The 22,135-nt window shown below is 35.4% G+C and overlaps 2 protein-coding genes across 2 annotated transcripts in view; both read left to right on the forward strand.

Moving 5' to 3' along the window:
- Positions 1–4,405: 4,405 nt before the first annotated feature.
- LOC133177016 (low-density lipoprotein receptor-like) lies at positions 4,406–5,943 on the forward strand. The gene is made up of 4 exons (XM_061312096.1): positions 4,406–4,534; positions 4,894–5,019; positions 5,392–5,531; positions 5,683–5,943. The coding sequence occupies exons 1-4, from the start codon at positions 4,465–4,467 to the stop codon at positions 5,686–5,688; spliced, it is 342 nt and encodes a 113-aa protein (XP_061168080.1). The 5' UTR covers positions 4,406–4,464; the 3' UTR covers positions 5,689–5,943.
- Positions 5,944–9,843: 3,900 nt separating this feature from the next.
- Positions 9,844–22,135, forward strand: part of LOC133177108 (integrator complex subunit 1-like) — a 37,935-nt gene continuing 25,643 nt past the window's right edge. The window contains exons 1-11 of the mRNA XM_061312200.1: positions 9,844–9,919; positions 12,072–12,347; positions 13,063–13,259; positions 15,912–16,049; positions 16,320–16,476; positions 16,944–17,043; positions 17,250–17,436; positions 17,907–18,052; positions 18,299–18,440; positions 21,179–21,361; positions 21,550–21,658. Of these exons, the coding sequence (XP_061168184.1) occupies positions 9,895–9,919; positions 12,072–12,347; positions 13,063–13,259; positions 15,912–16,049; positions 16,320–16,476; positions 16,944–17,043; positions 17,250–17,436; positions 17,907–18,052; positions 18,299–18,440; positions 21,179–21,361; positions 21,550–21,658 (1,660 nt within the window). The 5' untranslated portion in view covers positions 9,844–9,894. The remainder of the gene's footprint in view (positions 9,920–12,071; positions 12,348–13,062; positions 13,260–15,911; positions 16,050–16,319; positions 16,477–16,943; positions 17,044–17,249; positions 17,437–17,906; positions 18,053–18,298; positions 18,441–21,178; positions 21,362–21,549; positions 21,659–22,135) is intronic.

The raw sequence follows: 22,135 nt of genomic DNA on the forward strand, positions 1-22,135 counted from the left end.
TATTGGAAGTCCTCCGTATTTCACTCCACAATGATATAAAATTATTCTTAATATTTCATAGCATATTTCCTTATAAAAAGGTTCATGGTAGAACACATAGAGTACTAGTATACTAGCAAAACCATTCTTCAACATCTCATACAGTTTATGTACCTATTTCATCTGATCACTAGATAAATACATATATATCTCTGTAAATTCCCTTTTTCGATAGCTGCATTATATTAAAGATATAATAAGGGCCTATTAATGATATAATAAAGGCCTATTAATGATTTAATAAAAACTTTAATTTTATTTTCATTTGAAAAAATAAACAATCTATTAACAATGGCTTTTTAACTATATATTCAAGTTTGACAATGATGCTCCCTTACTCGCACGGATATATAGGACGCAGGACATGTATATATAAAAGTAGTTTTGTTCAATTAATATCGAATAGTCCTATATAGTCCTATATCGCAGGCACTTGTTTCTGTAATAAATTTATACCCCTTGTAGTATAATAGTGTTAAATTATTATACGGTAGGTTAAAAAATTATTAAGCGCCAGAGCCGCTAAAATATGAAGCCCGCTTTTTTAAGCACACATACATAGTTTCGTTGAGAAAATGTAAAAATGTCTACTCGGTAGACCTCGTTTTTACCCTACAAAATCTCTAGAATCCAGGAGCTTCCGAGGGTTCGCCCCCTGGGCCCCCTACAGGGCTTCGCCCTGGACCCAATGGGGGCCTCAAGGCGACCTCAGACCTCCTGCCTACTTCTTGCGCCCCCCCCCCTTACTTCCATTCCTGGATCCGCGCCTGTATATATATACTAGTATTCTTTTAAATGAATATATGAAAGCAAAAATGAATAAATATCCTCCCTTTTTCCACAGAAAATTGTGCCTCCCGTCCTGGGGTAGAGGAATCTCAGTGGATCTCGTACCCCTTATGCTGTTTATGATCGTTTGTACTGTACATAAGAGGATGTTACAGTTTATCATCTCGATATAAAATTTTGTGGCGCAGATGTTTTAAGAAGTTGCCCTCGTTAAACTTACTCTTGTGAGTAAAAGTTGAGAAAGGAGAATGGAAAATAAGTGCTTCTAAGTTACTGGGTCAATTGTACAGAAAATTGAATGACGTAAAAAAAAGTGGTCTGATCCATTACCGATATAGGATGTATAATCCTATTGTATGTTCCTATACATATAACGTCAATAAAAGTGAGTAACCTAAATACATGTTTTGGGGATCTTGAAAAATGTACTTTAAGCATACATTAGAGAGACTAGTGTACATCCGTTCAATTCTTGAATTCTAGTTTCGTGATATGCAGATCTTATAATACTTAGAAACTGCTGCTTCGTGTGTTAACATTTAAACATTCTCAGTTTCTCTTGAACCGCTGAACCAATTCCAACCAATTTTGGCATACAGCATACATGAATAAGGGAGAACAAAAATTGTGAATTTCATGATCCCAGCTCCCCTGGGACCTGATGGGTGGGGCTAAAACCATCAATATTGGTGCTATCTTCAAAAATCTTCTTCTTTATTCTTGGACATTAAGCAGTTGAACTGTTGTCATCATTGTAATAAGCATTGGACCCTCTACAAAAATGAAATTCATGACGCCAGGTCAGGTTTTCTAGAGTTATGGTGGGGCTCTTAAATCATATAGTGAAAATGCATTAATTCTTTTCAAAAATTCCCTCTCCAGCTGTATATTTCGCAGATGAGCTACATGCTCGGTAATGATGAGCAAGGGTGCTTCTTCCAAAATTGTGAAATTTGTGGCCCAGGGTCAGGGGTTCTAGTGGGGGGTGGGGGTGGGGGCTGTATTTGATGATTCAGTGAAATTGCATGAATTCTTTGGAGATCTTCTTCTCTTCAGCGAACAAATGTAATGCATAGTTATGATAGCAAGGATGCCTCTTCCAAAATTGTGAATCTCATGGCCCGTTTTAGTGTTAGGGTTGGTCTCTATTTATTATAAAGTGAAAATGCATAAATTCTTTAAAAATCTTCTTCTCTCCCCTTATCTATTTAGCAGATAAACTGCAAGCAAAGTTATGATGAGCAAGGGTGCCTTTGTCAAAATTGTGAAATTTGTGGACCCAGGGTTAGGAGTTCTGGAGGTTGGGGAGGGGCTGTATTTGGTTCTATAGATTCTAAAATGCATTAATTCTTTGAAAATCTTCTTCCCTGCTTCTGGATATTTAGCAAACAAACGCAGTGTACATTTATGATGAACAAGGGTGCCTCATCCAGAATTGAGAATCTCATGGCACCTGGGTCGGGGGGTTTAGTGTTAGGACTGAGCTTTATTGATTACATGTATATAGTGAAATGCATATTTTTTTTAATACTAGTATCACCTCTCTGCTCCTGGGCATTTAGCAGATAAACTAATTGCATGGTTATGATGAGCAAGGGTACCTCTTCCAAAAGTGTTAATTTCATGTCCCCATGGTCAGGTGTCCTGGTGTTAGGATGGGGCTCTTTTGATTATATAGTGAAAATGCATAAATTGTTTGAATTTATCCAGGGAAGATGAGAACACAGGCATTTAGAGTCAATAAAGTCTTCTTATGAAATATTGGAGAAAATAATGTATTTGTTGGACCCTCTCTCTCTCTCTTGTAGATGTTATAAGATCTCATTTTCTTACATCAGAAAGTGCTTGTTGATAAAGAGAGTTTAGACACATGACGGAATATAATTAAACATACATTTATGTATTTCGTGGCAAATAACAAAAAGAGGCAAAATTTAGGGATGCGCCCCCGCCCCCACCATGGGTCCGAATATAGACATGAATTAAGAAGTTCAGGGACGGGTTGTCTCCTTGATACTACTAGTATTGTGATTTGCAACAAAGGGTTTTAAATTAAAAAATACTGTAGTTCTGTTAGTTTTCAGAAATTATACAAAGATGTGACGTCATATCATATCGGAGATGACATATGCTGGTTTCCTATCTTGGATGTTCTTGGATTGTTAACACTAAGGGTCCGCCATACAGCATCACATCAGTAGATGCTTGACCTCCCCTACAGTAACAAACTGCATCAGACTGGAATGAAGTGGTTATTTCCATTCAACATTGTGTAAAAATTATCTTTAAAGCTACTCTAAATACGTAATGTCTAGGTCAAAGTCCTTTATAGTTTTTAATATCAATGTGATTGATGTTTTGGCTGGATTGAATAACATATACAAACAAAATTTCAACAAAATCAAGAGTAATTGAGAATACACAAATAAACTCGATCCTTTCACTGATTTTTGCGAGATCTATTATGCTCATACTGTCTTTACACCTCAGTACTAAATGTCTTAAAAACATACATGTATGCATGTCCACTTCTCTAAAGAGAAAGGCATAGCTGCAGCTGGCCCTTACATGTATATTTTGATATATACCATGGTCACCACAATGCGAATGATCCGTGTCACTATAAAGACAGGAAATTAGGTTAATTTATAATCTCACTCTCAAACTTAAACTTAATTTCATTTATTTTTATTTACCCGGTATTTTGTCCTTGTTTAACTTTTTTCTTATTTTACTTTTAAATTTTATTTTTTTATTACTGTGCATCAAACGACCTTCACTTAGTATTTACCAATTAAGTCAGTTGCTCTGGCCTTGAATTCTGCACGAAAGGACATGCATAGACTATTTTTGGAAAATGTACTGACTGAAAAAAAAATACCAAAAGTTACTTGAATTACTCCCAATTTTCAACCATTGCAAAATGTTGAATTTCCTATACAGCTTAACATTGATTGATGGAAACGAACCATTCATTTAAGAAAGTTGGTTTCAAAGTAATAAAGCGCCAAAGTACAGGGACACCATATCACTATTTTATTTCCAACCCTCACTTTAGCATTCTGAATGAATAACAACTTCGTTCATTAGAGAACGGTGTTTTGTCACAGTACTGGCACTTTAGATATGAAATAAGTAAATAAGTAGCATAAATTTAAAATTTAATTACTACTATACTGAGCTCCACCCCAACCCCCACCCCTTCCCAACACATGCTTACGATCATGCATAGCTTCTGGATATAAATTCCACACTAATAGGGTCTTTATTCAACACGATTGTTTGGTTAATTTAAAATGTGTCTGGGATTCAAATCATCAAATCTTGCCCTCGTTTTTTTTCTTTTAATTCATAAATGATGATAAATATACTTAAGAAAAATTATCAATAAACTCTATCATATGTAAGAAATATTTGATTTTCTTTTGGGTTTGACAGTTTCTGGTCTCCATAAATGACTACCTAATTAACAGGTACTTTAACAAATCACCAGATCCAATCTTGCCCCTCCCCCTTCCGGGTCATGCGATGCTACCTCGCACTATAAACGAGCGGCACATAGCCGATTCTTCATCACAGGAAATCCAGAAAGCCATCAGAGCACCATAACCAGGGACCAGTGAGGGTTGGAGCGTCATGTCTAGAGCCACATTCTTCCTAATGGCTGTACTTGCGATTGCGGTGACCAATGCGAGGAACATTCAAGGTATGAGATCATTTTAATTTTATTTTAAAAGATGTTTTTAAACTAACATTAATCCAAGACATATATCTCCTTTTTTTCATTTCAATGTTGAATTTGTTTGTTTTCGCTGGGTAGAATTTTTTTTCACACTTTGAATGTTTTGACCAGGTTTCTCCCTAGCAGTGCTAATCTAATTTATGTACATTTGTTTGTAAACAAAAAAAATGAGTATTAGCGATATTAAATAGCTACGAAATTATACTGTTATAATATTTTCTCTGAATTTCATTTATTATTAAGAATCTCTAAAACACAATGACCATGCTACACTATATAGTTTTAATTTTCTACTAGAGCAGTTTTTTTTTTTCATTTTCCAGAAGAAAATACTTGTGATGTGGATGAGTTCATGTGCATGAGTGACGGTGATATCACGTGCCTCCCCAACACATGGAAGTGTGACGGAGATTCCGATTGCGACGGAGATGTTGATGAACAAGGCTGTCGTAAGTATTGCTTTAAACAAACACACGTACTTTTTGGGCTAGCCTATCGAAAGTATTGCTGATCGGTTATATTAAGGTGGGCTATCGTAAGTACTAGTATTGCTGGTCGAATACACTTTGAGTTGGCTGTCATAAGTATTGCTAGTCGAACACACTTTTAAGTGCACTGCCGTTAATATTACTAAACAAACTAAAATGAGTTTGGTAGATTGATCGAATATAAGACTTTATTGATTGAACTAAGTTCTGATCACTACAAATGAAGTAGGTGGACTGTCGCAATGAGTACTGAAATACATGTATTGCCGATAGAGCCCGATGACCGTTTAGCTCGCCTGCTGTTGATATTTATTACGCATTTCATTTTTTCAGCTCCTCCAACTTGCCCTGAAAATGAATTTCAATGTGACGATTCGTGTATTCCTCAACTCTTTGTGTGTGATGGTGACGTAGATTGTGACGATAAAACAGACGAAGCATCTTGTCCTGCACAGAATCCACTCATTAATCACGTATGTTTTAATTTTAATGAGTATATGTAATTGTGTGCAGTTAATTCTCTCTCTGTGTCATGAAAAATAACAATTATAAATAGACATAAGCACTCATTGTGATTATACTTTTTCTCTCTTGAAATTTTATGATTGATTGCTTATGTTACAGGTCTAGGACCAAAGCAAGATGTGACATTGCCATGTGCCATAGGCTTTAGAATGATGACTCCGCCCTTATGTTCCAGTGTTTCTTTTTTTTCTTGTTTTTTTTTTTTTTTTTTTACATCGTCTTCCTCTTTACCTCTTAATTCTATCAATTTTATTTATGATGACTACTAAAAAATCATTTTCAAGTTGTTTTTGTTTATATTTTTTTCTTAAATGAGATGATTTATTTTGATTTTATTAAAATAAATTTTACAAACACTAATGTTGGTTCTCGTTTATGAATCACCTGTAAAGTATATGTATTATTGGTATATGCGGAACGATTAACAGGCGTGGTCAAGGTGAACTTTTCATTTTGAAATACTATTCCAGAATTCAGGGGTATAGCAGCAGGTGCAAACTACTATGGTTACTATAATCTAAAACTCTCTTTTAATATTTTAAAATATCACTAATTCATTAAATGTGTGCAGCAATTCAACTAAAGATCTCTTCCAATATCTTCAGCTCAATTGATGGTATCATTAATTAGTTTGCTGAATTGATTAAAAAATGCCTCCTTCAAATAACTTGATGATATCAATTGAATTGATGCGAGCAATATTTCAGTTTGATTGAAGAGAGCAACAATTCATGAGCACAATTATTGAATTTTAATCGTTCCCTTCAATTAAATAATTCTGCTCATCAACTCAACTGATGTGTAATAACTGATTTCTTGCTCTCTTCAGTTGATTTAATGCTATTATTAATGATGCTTGAATTAAAAGCATTAGAACATCAATTAATTGCTCTGACAATTTCGTTGTAAAATAATTCAAAATATATCGAATTGAAATTTATCAATAAATCAATTATATCGAGGTCTGAACTATTTTTTGGGAGCAAGATTGCCATGTGCACATCTGGGAGGGGTGGGGGTGTCGGGGTTCCAGGTTTCACATTTTCAAGTTTCTTTATTTGCCAACTGGCTCATGAGAGTAATAAATGGATGTTATTGAGAAAAAAATCATACAGAGAGAGAGAGAGAGAGAGTGAACGTAAAAATACATGCATGAAAATAGTGTTATACATCAATATTGTTTTCTCTTAACGATGTGGCAGTGGACTCCAATTCCCAGTTTTTGTGGAGTTGTGGAGTTATTAAATGTACACAGCGAAGTAACTAAAAATACCCCCCCCCCCCTGAAAACGTTAAGTTGGTAAGTTGGTAATAGGAAGAGTCATTCATGAATATGAATCTTTAAAAAGTGAAGGTAAAGGAAACCCCCCGCCCCCTCTGTTTGTTTGTTTTGTTTCTTTGTTTGTTTGTTTTTTTTGTTTATTATTTATTTATTTATGCTAACAAATTTCTATGTTTACTTTTACTGGGGGTGGGGGGGGGGGTGGGGGTGGGGGGTGGGGGTGAACCCCTCCTGAAAAAATCCTGGATCCGCACCTGATTTCTATCATCAATTGAATAGTGCGCGAATCAAATGAGTTAATAAATTTATGAGTCTATAAATGGTAATCCAAAAGTTGCTCCGCCTGAATTAAAAACAATGGCTTGTGACTTGCTAAGCGAGGTGCCTTCGAGTAGTGTAACGATATGCGGGTACATTGACGTGAAAACTATTTTTTTTTTTCATCTACGAAGAAGAAGTCATAAAAGAGAACTGTCAAACATTATGCATAAAAAAAATCTGAATATTTTGATATATTAAATGAATATAGAGAAAATGGGAACTCTATCAAGCCTTCCGTTATTTATTTGTCTATAAAGAGCAAGCGTTTTCATTTATTATTTGTAATTAAAGTTGTTTTTGCCGCTGAAACATTCAATAAGAGCGTGGTAAAATGATATCTATATTTCTACTATCTACTAACAGAGAACTTTTAGTATCAGAGAGTATGAATTTTTATAAAAGATTAGTTTTAGGTTACATTTTTGATTTTTCAATTGTAATACTTTGTGAATGTGTCATAGAAGAATATTTTATATTAAAAAAGTCGGAGAACCCTTGGGATACGGAATTCGGGGAGGGGGGGGGGGTCCCGTCCCAAAGCAGCTGTGCACAAAATTAACACATTCAATAATAAGCGAAATATTGACTAATTAATGAGAAAGGAAGTTGTTTGTAATTATTATATATACAAAGTTACAAAGAATGGGGTCGTACAAGGCGAGGACAATCCACCTCTCTGAAGAAAGACTTTCTCAGTTCTTAAGGTTCATGAAAAGTTACATTTTTCAAAAGTTGTATTGTCAATGTCATCTTTTTCAAATTTGCTTCCTTTATTTTATTGGATAGTTAATTGATAAATAATTTATTTTTCACATGTTTTAACGTCAAAAGGAAAAAAAAAACACGATTCGCACTCTCTCCAAAGCTCATTATCAGGCGTAAAACTGAACGTGTTAACCATTAGTCCACAGAATCTTGTTGTCAATGTTGTGTTTCAATGTGATCTAAATAAACGAGTTTGTTGAAACTTTTTTTTTCCCAGAAATATTAAATTTTCATATAGAATGGGTTCAGATGCCTTTTTTGGAATCATAAGATAGAATTTACATATACTTTTCCGAGAAAATTATTGTTTCAGAGCGGGGGATTGTCCTTACCTTGTACGCCCTCTTTCTTTACTTGGTCCAAAATAATGATGTGAAGTTCAATCACCTTATAATAGGAGTTATAAATACGATGTTTTTTTGTTTTTGTTTTTTTTAACTGGATTTTTATCATGAAATATGGAGATAACGAACAGTATTCAAGCTGAAAGTCCATTAAAACAATACAGATCGGGAGCAGAGCAAACACGGACCTCCAGAAACAGAGGTTGGATCAGGTACCATGGAGGAGTGAGCATCCCCAGCCGATCGGTCACACCTGCCGTGTGCTCCTTGTCATGATCGGTAAATAACGAAAAAATCCGTCGACAATATTCAGTGTGTAAATAATGGCCTAACAATTAATATAAATAACGTCAGTCAGCATATGACTTAATGATAGATTGTATTTGCTTACAAGGTCATTGTATCGACCATAGAACTTACGAAATGATGACTTTAAACGAGACTGTTGATATTCTTGTTCCATCAACTTATTTGTCAATAATTAACCTCGTTTTGGAAATTGTTCATACGTAGAGCATATTCTTGCGTATCGAATCAACTGAGAGATATACACCCCATATGCAGGTGATAAGGGTATATTGCTGCATAAATAAGGGAAGTTGACGATTGAAGAGTTAAAGTCATCACGTTTATCATAAAACTTTGTTGTAAGGTTACTATTAACGTCTTTTTCTAGTAAAATATCCAAATATGAAACAGATGTGTCAGACTCTTTGGTATCTTTTATTTCAAGCTCAATGGGATATATCCTGTCAACATATGAATGGAAATAACTTTTATTGTTAATTGATAATACGTCCTCGATATATCTAAATGTCGAGTTGAAGGCCACAGCAAGTGATTTCTTTTTCTCGTGTATAAGATTTTGAATAAATTCTGCTTCATATGAATAAAAAAATAGGTCTGCTAACAACGGGGCGCAATTTGTGCCCATGGGAATTCCAACAGATTGTTGGAAGATCTGGTCTCCAAAAACCACATAGATATTGTCATTCAGAAACTCAGGTATTTTTAATATCAACTTCAAAGTACTTGTGTGTATAATCAGAATGTTTTTTAACACAACAATTTTGCAGATGACCAATGACAAGGTACATTGTAAGTAAATTTACGAGTTCAATTTTTATTGAAAAAGCAGCTGTGAATGATGTCAAAAAGCCTGGACTTTAATTTTTCGTGGGAAAAATTGTCGTGTGTAAAATTATCATGTAAAAAATTGTTTATGAAAATCCTAACAGCCCAGGGACGTAAAACGGAGAATTAATTAATTGTGGCCTTAACAAACTGGAATGTTTATCAACATTTGTTTAAAACAAAAAAAAAAAACAAAAAAAAAAAAAAAAAAAAAAACATATTGGAGTTGAAATGCTATAAATGGATTGACCCTGACCAAAGTCTTTAAAAAATCATTTTCATTGTTCTCTATCTGACTTCGATTTGAATCCGGAAAAATTAAATTCCCTTTAGGTTTTCGTCTATATAATCTTACTAGAATGCCGAACCCGAAAAATGTATTTTCATCTCACTTTTTCAGAGCATTGATTCTGATTGAATGATTGCATGCACAGCCATTAAACCATACACAGAAACAATGTAACTATGTCATCAAAACGTCCATTAAAAGGCAAGTATTTTTTAAATTCAATTTGAATTCAGTTGGTTTCAGTAGCCGAAAAATAAATAATACAAGTTACCACAGTTTTCCAAAAACGAGGAAATTCGAGCTCAGTACTGGTCAATCTTAGTTTTAACAAGCTTATCTTCTAAAAAGATAGGTGAGCTAGCGCTGTAGCTATCATATACCACAGAATTAGATATCTAAATTATTGGATTAATTTGCTGAATCGACTGAGGGGACGACCATTTGATTCTGAGGAGGGGGGTCAGGTCGGGGGTCTGGCAAAATATTTCGAGTCAGATTATTTATTTTCATGCCAGTCAAGGACAGATTATTTATTTTCAAGATGATCAAGGTCAGATTATTTATTTTCTTCTTCACTGAAAAACAAACAAACAAACAAACAAAAAACAAAAAAAAAAGTTCAAACGGGGAGGGGGGGGATAAGTAGCAATAGTCAAGGACAGATTATTTATTTTCTTGCCGGTCGTGGAAAGACAGTTATTTATTTTCAACTATTTTTGAGGACAGATTATTTATTTCCAAAATCTGCCCCCCACCCCTTCATAATCAAATGGTCGTCCCTAATTATTAAAGGGAAGACACAGTGGTACACTGGAGGTGGTGTTGGGGGGATGTGTCTTAAGGAAGTTCGGTCCTGAGCTTTTGAGCAGATTTTGGTCTGGACCTTTATTTTTAAAATTCTGCATCATTTTTAAGTTCAAACATTAAATCTGGATTCTAAAATGCAAATTAAACTAGGAAAAATGAAAAATTAAAGAATTATAATATATCAGTGCTAATGCATTGAATCAATCGCTTCACGTGTCTGTCTGACATACTCTGAAAGATTTCCTGGATTTTTTTTTCTGAGCTTGCCGGAATTATCATGTACATGGTTAGCTGTAAGGAAAGCTAGGTTTTACCAGTTGATCTCTACAATCTTGGCATTATATGACCCAAATTTTTCTTGTGCTTTTAATCTTAGGTTAGACAATAAATTTAGAAATTCAGATTTCGGATCATGTCTATTTTTTAATGATAAAACGAAATTATTATCGTACAGTGTATCTTCAGTAGTTTTCCAAGAATGCCGACCGTGAAGTCGAGCATGCGTATTCCAGAAATATAGACTAATGTAGTTGCTAGCGCTCAAGAGTGCTAGCAATAATCTGTGTCTCGGGACAGGCCCTTACCAGTAAACCGGGTCCATTGGACAATATAATTTTAGCGATAGAACATTCTATATAGGTCAATCCATATAAGTCTACTTCAGGGTTCTCCATAAAATCTCAAGTAGGTGGTGAAACTGGACAAAGTAGGCAGCTCTTCTGTGCGAACTCCAAAGGGGGTCGGGGGCATGCCCTCCTCTGGAAAATGTTTGAAAATTTGAAGCCAGGAGAGGCTATTTCCTGGTTTCTGGACACACATTTTCAGTCTCAAACTATGTCCTTACAGAATCCCTTTTTCCTTTTTTAGAGGTTAATAACCAGAACTGTGCATGTATGGTTTTTCAGTTGAAATATTTTTTCAAGATAAAAAATGAAGAAATAAGACAGGATCTGGAAAAAATACACTATACGTAATCTATTCCATTCGAAGTAGATTTATATGAAGATCTTAGTTTCATTTTAGCAAATATAACTTTAAATCATTTTAACAGAAAAAAGTCATCAAAATGATTGTTCACTATATATAGTAAGTAGGTGGCAAATTTGCCAAAAGTAGGGGAGGAGAAATCGCTGGTTGCTGGCAGTTTGGGGGAACCCTGCAACTTTTATACACTTATATTTGGAAAAGAGTATGTTTTATTATATTTATTACATACTTAGTAATAAGATACAGCAAACAACTACTTAAGCAAATACAAATAAATAATCACTGACTAGCTTATGAAATAAAAATCCAGCAATTTAAAATTAAGAGAAAGTGAACAATAAACAAAAGAAAAACAAAAAATGGGTGTATTATCATAAGTACTGTTTTTTAAAGGAGTGTGATATAAATCTGTATCAGCCCCGCAGATCCAAATTAACTGTGCAGGATCTGTATAAGATCTGGAAGCTGATATGGCTATTCTGACGTCAAAGATTAGAAACTATAAAAATATTCCATATATTCAAGGAAACAATGTAAGTAGATTTCTTTCATTTTATAGCCCACATTGCTCCACCAGGAGACTTTATTGCTCTCGGTAAACACAATAAATCTGGAAGTACAGATGGAGACTCTGCAAAAGGCTCAACTCCCAAAAAGTTAGGGGTACCCTCTGGGAAAAGAGAGGCATCAAGCATTGGAAGTTCTGGTATTGTGAAAAAACCTAAACTGATTGGGCAGACATTCACACCACTGGGACGGAGTGATGTAGAGAGGAAGAGCTCGCCAGCTCCAACTCCACCCTCAATATCACAGTATGAAGAACTGGCCATTGATGGTTTGTATGATTTAACATAGAAGGATAACTTCAGGGCTAGAAATATATTATTTAGTTCTCACTGCTCAGTCTGACAATTGATTTTTTTCTTTTTTGAATTGCTTAATTCTAAAGGGTGTAGTTGGCAAGTAAAGATCATAAGTTCTACAATGATGGTGTGATACAAGTCAATTGGACATGTGTTTACAAAGAAATGGTAAAAATTTACTGACTTTGGACTCATTTTCCTTCGTCCTGTACCTTGTATGCATCTCAATAAGTAACATTTGTAGCATATTCAATAAATAGGTTTCACGTACTTGTGTACCAGTAGTTTGATTTTAGGAGGGAGACAACAACATACCTACATGCAAACAGTGCATGATCATCAACAATGATAATGAAATTTAAATACACATGTACTTTCATTTAAAGAAAAATGAGCATCCACATTTTGAAAAATATATTATTCAGAGAAAATGAAAAAAGACTAAATATATATATGCATACAGCTATATTGCTTGTTTAGCCTGGTGATTGTGTTCTTTGGTGCCTCTGGTGCCTCATGTACCTTATATCTTTCTTAAATTTTAAGGTAAAATTAATGAGGTCTTATTTTATTTCAATCCTTTATACCATGCAGTTACCTGCAAAGTATGGTCCGATGCAATAAAATTAAGGGATTCCATTGTCTGTAAAATTGAAACTAATGTGTGCTATTGTTTCCATTTTACAGTTGACCCACAAGAATTACTGGAGGAAATTCTGGATGCAGAAGACACCTGTGATGATGAGAGACTGGAGGGACTATTTTGTGGAGCGGTGAAACATCTCCATGGCAACAGATCCAAACCTGACCCAGCTGTTTATCTTACTCTTTTGTACTTGGCCAAAACAAAGTCCACTGTTTTTAACAGTGATGTTGTTATTCAGGTAGGATTCCAATATTATTATACGCCCGTCTTAAGACGGGACGTATTATGCGTTCATGTCCGTCCGTCCATCCGTCTGTCTGTTAGCTTTTCGTGTCCGGCTCATAACTTTAATACTATTAGGCCTAGAGTTATCAAACTTTGTCAGCTGATGCATCTTGGGTAGAAGGTGTGTCGCACATTAAAAGTAGGTCACTCTAACCTTTAATTAAGATGCTATGGCCAAATATGGAAAATTCCTGTCCGGCTCATAACTAGAAAACTATAAGACTTAGAATCGTCAAACTTGGCCAAGTTATGCATCTTAGGTAAAAGGTGTGTCGCGACTTATTTCAAGGTCACTGTGACCTTTAATTTAAGTGAAATTTTAAAAAACTGTATCTCTATACTATTAAATAACACAATCCCAAAAAATATAAGAGTTTTGCAGTATCCTTATTAAAAAAATGTTAAATCAAGAAAATATTAATTTTTTTCATTATATACTCTGTACTTTACAGCAATCTATAACAAATGTAATGTTATAAGAGAAATTCCACTTCTCCCATGGGTGTAATTATCAAGCACTGGTCAAGGAAAATTTTGATAACAGAAAATTGCATGTCAAATTAGAGAGAAATTAATGAGTTTAGTGTGAGGAGCTAACTTGTAGAGCATCTCTGATCAAGCATGTGTTATCGTTATCTCTTGGGAGTTGGGCATAGGAATCATCTGTGTTGGATAGATCTTGTTGGCTAACCTAACTTTTAAAATGAATTTGGTGAAAAGTAATTATAACTAATTTGATATTGCATAATCATTATAAACTAATTTGATATTGTATAATATAATTAAAACTAATTATACCCGGGGGGGGGGGGGGGGGGGGGGGGGGGGGTATTGGAATCAGCACGTCCGTTTGTCCATATGAACTGCATCTTAAAACCAGTCTGACATTAAATCTCAAAAAAATCAAGTATTTTTTTAAAAAGATGTTTTATGGTAGATAGTCCTACAAATCTAAGAGTCATGCAGTAACCTTATTAAAAATGTTGCATCAAGATTACAAGTTTTTGTTTCTTTTTATAATTCTTTGTAACAAATTTAAGAAAAAATCTGTTTTTAACAGAATGACGTAAATATGCATTTTTATTGCAATACAGACCACAAAGCAGATAATGCAGATCCATTCATCCCTTGGGAGTAATGAGTGGACATGCATCCAGTTAAAGATTAATTAATGAGTTCAATGTAGGAAGGCTAGCTGTCTCAATCATTTCTTTTATCCTGCAACTACCCCTTGCATTGACCTAATAAAGGTAACCTAATAAACCAAAGCTTTATTCGGTCAATGCCCTAATAAAGCCTCGTGGATGTATTCCGACGTTCTAAAAGCATTGTGACGTCATGAATATTGCAATGTTTACGCCATGGCGTCTTAGTTTCAACTGCAGAGGAGATGTACCCAAATCGATTGAAAATAGCTCGTTTTGGAGGTCATGTAAAAATATGTTGCAGGATAAACAAAATACATGGAAATTGTCTTGAAATATGTGATATTTGGGCTCGGGTCGAAAACGTGATAGAGGGCTCGGCAAGCCCCGCCCTCTATTATGTTTTCTTACCCTTGCCCAAATATCGCTTATATTTCAAGACAGTAACCATGTATTTTATATTTAGAGCATCTCTGATCCAGCAGTTCATCTGTATCCTTTGGGAATTAGACAGAAGATCTACTAGTCAGTTTAAGCATATGTCACTTGATGGCCAGCCTTTTATTTTCAAAATTAATTTGGTATAGATTAAATTGTTAAGATTAATTTGATATTGTTTAATATGATATTTTTATTTAATTTTTTGAAAATATCAAACAAATATGAAAGATGAGGGAGGGGGCTGCAGGTGGGCATTTGTCAAGCTCTTACACAACCAATTGAGAAATCTAGGATGTAATATTTGTTATAATTAATCCCTACACTACAGGAGATGTATAAACATCAAATATTATAAGGAATGGAAAAATCATGGAAATCTTTGAATCAATGTTGACATGATTTTCTTGCACTCTAAACTGTTTATGATAATTGAACAATAATAGACGGGCGTATCATGCTGTGGCGGGGCACTTTATTATTTAAACTCAGCCAAAGTCTCAGGTGAGCTTTTCTGAGCAAAATTTGTTTTCAAAACTTTTCATTGGATTACAAAGGGGAAAAAAGCTTTGAAAAATCCTCTGAAGAACAGCATGGCTTAGGTGACCCAGGTTAGCATTGTGGCCCATGGGCCTCATGTTAGTTTAACATTTTTTTTTGTTTTACCATATTTCATTGTAATATATGAGAACATAGGTCAAAATTTCTTTAAAAAACATATTACACCATCTCCACACCTTTACATTTTTATGTATTTAGCTGGCGCCCAATGTAACTGTGTTAGTTATTGCAGTAGGCATTAATGTCAAGTGACAGTCACTTCCTTTCAGTTTGAATTTTAATTTAGGTTTTTTTTTTCGGGGGGTAGATCTTATTTTTTATGTAATAAAACTTCTAAAGAAGAAAATATTATTTAAAAACTCCCAAATGTGCAGAGTAAAGAATACACAATAAATAATTATGTCGTACTTTTAAACCCTATAATTTTAACTGAAATCACATTCAACCATTTTAATCTGCAGGCATTTTGCAGTCTCTTGAAGAGGGATATGTCATTGAATTTTAAATCTAAAGGGAACTGCTTAGTATCAGTGTGTGCATGCAGTGTGCTGATGGCTGCATTTTCCAAGGAAGATAACTGGCCAGATGACTTTGTTAAGGTGAGGCTAGCATTGATTCTTTTTGAGACTTGAACCGTTGAGGATAACTTTTATGCATACATATACTTTGTTTTCTTCTTTTGAATGTAACATTCATGTAAGACTTATTTCCAGAGTCTACTTACACTGAGTAAATTTTGTATATTAGGAAATGGTTTTTGGGTTTGTTCTGAAATGATATGTCATGAATCTAACTCTTTCTAACTCTGTATATACATGTACACAATTTTTATATTCTGATGAGTAATGAGTAGACCAAATCTTTGACAGGTATTTGTTGAGGATTCTCTTGGAGAAAGAGTATGGGTAGATAGGGCAGACTGTAAGGCCTTTGTAGACAATATTATCACTGCCTTCAACACCAACCTACCAGCAAAGTCAGCCATGGCTGTAGAGCAGTCATCAGCAAAAGAACAGTCTGGGACAGGTACAGAAGAACTTAGTGAAATACTTTATATATGTTCTGTCATGTTATCACAATCTACGATCTCTCTAAACTGTACATTTTTAAGTCGTGTCTCTGCCTTTCTGACCTTTAATTATGTCTGTATCATTTGAAGTAAACATCATGGAAACTTCATGTTTGACACAGTTACTCATGATTAAAGAGTTTTTTATAACCCTGGCTCAGGATAATTCTTACCTGTTTTATAACTTTTTACTGTAGAAATGTTAGAAAATCATTCAGTTTGCAAAAGAAACATTTGTGAATTATAATGACTTGATGTCATTAAGGATAGGTAAAGGTAACATGAAATTTAAAATTCTTGTTCAGGCCAGAATGTTTTATTGGAGAATCATTGGAAGCTCAAGTAACTTATGGTCTAAGGGTGTGTCATGATCATGTCCTAGCAAAAATATTTTTTCTTAATGCATCATTATTTTTTTGTATAGCCAGTCCAGTTGTTGGTTTTTTGCAAGATGACGATGATAAAGATTCTGAAGTGAAGATATCAGCCTTAGTTGAGATGGAAGCAGTTCCAGTTCTCCCAAGGTTTGTCAAAAATGGCTTCAGTTATTAAGAAGTCAATGCCAGCTGGATTTGAATTAATTGCTTCTTTGTTATAAAAAGAATTTACCTGGTAGATATCTACTGTAAAATTTAAGGACATTTCCAAAAATAGACAAATATTTGTGCAAAAGAGGGATCTGTCAGTTAGTTTTGGATACTTTTTAATGTACAGTCATTTTTGTATAAAGATATCCATATCAACAAGAAAGTATAGAGATGACCATTATGGAGGTTATAAGAGAACAGTTAAATAAAAGACAACCCATGGATGCCACATCAAGAAATCTGATCCGTTTCATGACAGCCACATGTGGTTATGGAGAAGTGAGACTTTTAGCAGCTCAGCGACTAGAAATGTGGCTGCAGAATCCCAAAGTAAGTGTGAAATTCATAGAGGAAGTAATTAAAATATCCAATAAAAGTAATGAAATTTAAGACATACGTAAACATTGTACATGTAATTGCGTTAATTTAAAACAGAGGACCCCCATTTATGGGAACATGCATATGAGACTACATTAAGAGACTTTCTGATGAACCTGTATAAGGTTTTGTACATCTGACTCTATTGATTGTTGTGAACATGTTGATATACAGTTGGACTTCAGTATCTCGAACACTGATATCTCGAATACCATGGATATGTCGAAGTGATTTGGAAGTCCCAACCCCTTATTCTTTAAGTATTTTACCCTGGATATCTCGAATCCTCGGATATCTCGAAGTTTTTTCCTTGGTCCCATTCACTTCAAGATAACAAGGTTTGACTGTATATATGAAATCTGGCGTATACTTAGAATAGAATTGTAAATTAAAGCTAACGATTTTTACATTTTTTTTTACAGTTGGCCAGACCAGCTCAAGAGTTACTGATGTCCATCTGCATGAACTGTAGACAACATGACCAGAAAGATTTAGAAACCATGGCCATTCTAATTAAGATCAGAATGAAGACAAAACCACTGCTCAACCATTTCCTTAATTGTCTTAGGTATATTTTACTCATTGAAGTCAGAAACTCACGGTCTCATAGTGGGAAAATTTTCATTACATGTATTTTAATGAAGGCTTTATCTTATATTTTAGAAACTGTATCTTAAAACCATAGGATTTTTCAAAAAGCTTTTGATATATATAGTCAAACATGTGTGCTCAGAAGTGTGTCATAACTTTTTTTGCTTTCAGCCTTCATAAATAGCAGTGTATTTTTACTGTATCTTGAATGAAAATTTTCCAGAGAGTTATTGGAGCAACACCCAGAGAACATTCGTATGATAATGACACACACTATATACAATGAACTGTCTAACACAAGGAACCCTAATAACATGGCAATCATCACTGCACTATTCCAGAAGAATGGAGAACAGTCTGCCAGGGTAAATATGATACATGCCAAGAATGATAAAAAATTTCAACCCTTCCATACTTAGTAAAAGAAATTAAATTGTTATTCTGTGTATACACGTAATGCATAGGTTCAGTGAAGTTAAGATCCCAAATTTTAATTGTAAAATGTACATGAAACTATTTTATGATTTTTAGCTCACCTCGACGAAGTCGAGATGAGCTTATGCTATACCCCCGGCGTTGGCGTTGGCGTCGGCGTTAGCGTCGGCGTCCCGGTTAAAGTTTTAGGAGCAAGTCCCATTCCCAAGTAACTATAAGCCCTACCTTGACCAAACTTGCATGGATGATGCATCTAGGGATGGACACTACCACACTTGCTTCGGATGCTGGATATGACCTAGATTTTCCAGATGATTGACCAGGTTAAAGTTTTTGGAGCAGGTCCATTCCCAAGGAATTATAAGCCCTACCTGGACCAAACTTGCATGGATGATGCATCTAGGGATGGACACTACAACACTTGCTTCGGATGCTGGATCTGACCTAGATTTTCCAGATGAGTGACCAGGTTAAAGTTTTTGGAGCAGGTCAATTCCCAAGTAACTATAAGCCCTACCTGGACCAAACTTGCATGGATGATGCATCTAGGGATGGACACTACCACACTTGCTTCGGATGCTGGATCTGACCTAGATTTTCCAGATGAGTGACCAGGTTAAAGTTTTTGGAGCAGGTCCATTCCCAAGTAACTATAAGCCTTACCTGGACCAAACTTGCATGGATGATGCATCTAGGGATGGACACTACCACACTTGCTTCGGATGCTGGATCTGACCTAGATTTTCCAGATGAGTGACCAGGTTAAAGTTTTTGGAGCAGGTCCATTCCCAAGGAATTATAAGCCCTACCTGGACCAAACTTGCATTGTTGATGCATCTAGGGATGGACACTACAACACTTGCTTCGGATGCTGGATCTGACCTAGATTTTCCAGATGAGTGACCAGGTTAAAGTTTTTGGAGCAGGTCAATTCCCAAGTAACTATAAGCCCTACCTGGACCAAACTTGCATGGATGATGCATCTAGGGATGGACACTACCACACTTGCTTCGGATGCTGGATCTGACCTAGATTTTCCAGATGAGTGACCAGGTTAAAGTTTTTGGAGCAGGTCCATTCCCAAGGAATTATAAGCCCTACCTGGACCAAACTTGCATGGTTGATGCATCTAGGGATGGACACTACCACACTTGCTTCGGATGCTGGATCTGACCTAGATTTTCCAGATGAGTGACCAGGTTAAAGTTTTTGGAGCAGGTCCATTCCCAAGTAACTATAAGCCCTACCTGGATCAAACTTGCATGGAGGATGCATTTAGGAATGGACACTACCACACTTGCTTTGGATGCTGGATATGACCTAGATTTTCCAGATGGGCCACTAGGTTAAAGTTTTTGGAGCAGGTCCATTCCCAAGTAACTATTAGCCCTACCTTGACCAATCTTGCATGGATGATGCATCTAGGGATGAACACTACCACCCTTGCTTCGGATGCTGGATCTGACCTAGATTTTCCAGATGAGTGACCAGGTTAAAGTTTTTGGAGCAGGTCAATTCCCAAGTAATTATAAGCCCTACCTGAATCAAACTTGCATGGAGGATGCATATAGGGATGGACACTACCACACTTGCTTTGGATGCTGGATCTGACCTAGATTTTCCAGATGGGTCACTAGGTTAAAGTTTTTGGAGCAGGTCCATTCCCAAGAAACTATTAGCCCTACCTTGACCAAACTTGCATGGATGATGCATCTGGGGATGGACACTACCACACTTGCTTCAGATGCTGGTTCTGACCTAGATTTTCCAGATGAGTGACTAGGTTAAAGTTTTTGGAACAGGTACCCAATTATAAGCCCTACCTGGACCAAACCTGCATGGATGATGCATCAAAGGAAGGACTCTACCATACTTGCTTCAGATGCTGGATCTGACCTACATTTTCCAGATGAGTGACTAGATTAAAGGTTTGGGAGCAGGTCTATTCCCAAGTGATTATTTAAGCCTTACCTTGACCAAACTTTCGTGGATAATGCATCTAGGGATGGACACTACCACACTTGCTTGGGATGCTGGATCTGACCTAGATTTTCCAGATGAGTGACCAGGTTAAAGTTTTTGGAACAGGTCCATTCCCAAGTAACTAAAAGCCCTACCTGGACCAAATTTGCATGGATGATACATCTAGGGATAGACACTACCATATTTGCTTCAGATGCTGGATCTGACCTAGATTTTCCAGATGATTGATCAGGTTAAAGTTTTTTTGGAGCAGGTCCATTCCCAAGTAAATATAAGCCCTACCTGGACCAAACTTGCATAGATGATGCATCTAGGGATGTACACTAACTAACCTGCTTTGGATTCTGGATCTGACCTAGATTTTCCACATGAGTGAATTTTAGCCATATTTTAACCAAATTAGCATGAATGATGATGTATCTAGAGATGGACAGTTCCAGACTTACTTTGGATTCTGAATCTAATATTGATGGATATTAATCTTGGAATGTACACTAACTAGGAAAAAAATATGATGTGAGATTTACCTTACTTATAGATAACATTCGTCGAGGTGAGCTTAGTAATCTTTGATTACCTATGTTTTCAGATTTAGATATATTTAGCAGTGTAATGCATGTGTAACAGAATAAAGAATTCTTGATATACATGTATTTCTTGAATCCTTAATAAGTTTGGATTGCAGATTCTAGCTGAGGTTTTCCAAGACTTGCTAGCCAACAAGGATGACTACCTGAGAGCAGTGCGGGGACTGTTCAGAGAGATAGTGAGGTCACTGAAGCATGACATTAACATTACTTCCTTCTGTCTCGGTCTGATGCAGGAGAGGGTGGAGTCAAAATTCATGGATCTAGATCACAACCTCAGGGTAATAATTGTGCAACTGTAAATTAATAGAACTCTTGTAAAGTTGAGTGAATGAATTGCTAATATAGCCAAAATTTGAAATGCCACCATATCTGATAGTAAATTACTTTGTATTGATAAAAAATTCATGATATTGATGGTATATCATAGATGGTATTATCATATATATGATAATTCGTGATATTCCAGGAGCGTTATGTGATGGCTATTGGAGACCTGGTAACTTTGGCTATATTTCTTTGTATCACACCACAAGTCAGAGAGGCTGCAGCAGCTCTGTCCAAGGGAGAGAAAAAAGGTTGTTTACACATTTTAATTCACTGTTGATATTAATACCATATATCAGGTAATTTTGGCATCAGGAATATTTGAAAATTTTCTACTTTCTTTTTTGTACTACCATGACAATTTTGATTTAAATCATAAATGAAGCATTTTTAGCCAAAACAATGTTATTTTTAGTAGCAACTGTTAAGAACATCTATTGATACATGCATATTCATAACCAGCATGAAATATTCTGAATGATTTTTGAGCTCATGATCTCACATTGTCTCTCACTTTTTCAGTGGTTCCCAGAACTTTGAGTTTTCAGGAATCACCTGTACATTCATCTAATCGCATGCAAACCACAAAAATTCGCAATTTACTGAACAAAACAGAAGTAGTTGAATTCAAAATAACATAGAATTTTATGGAAATGGTGGTGCTTTATTTTTTTGCAAATTTTTCTAATCCGCCCAACAAAGCCAATTTTTGCAGCACACCAAAATTA

Source organism: Saccostrea echinata, unplaced genomic scaffold, assembly GCF_033153115.1.
Source record: "Saccostrea echinata isolate AGI-Se365-2 ecotype Australia unplaced genomic scaffold, CSIRO_AGI_Sech_v1 ptg000086l, whole genome shotgun sequence".
NCBI classification, from domain to species: domain Eukaryota; kingdom Metazoa; phylum Mollusca; class Bivalvia; order Ostreida; family Ostreidae; genus Saccostrea; species Saccostrea echinata.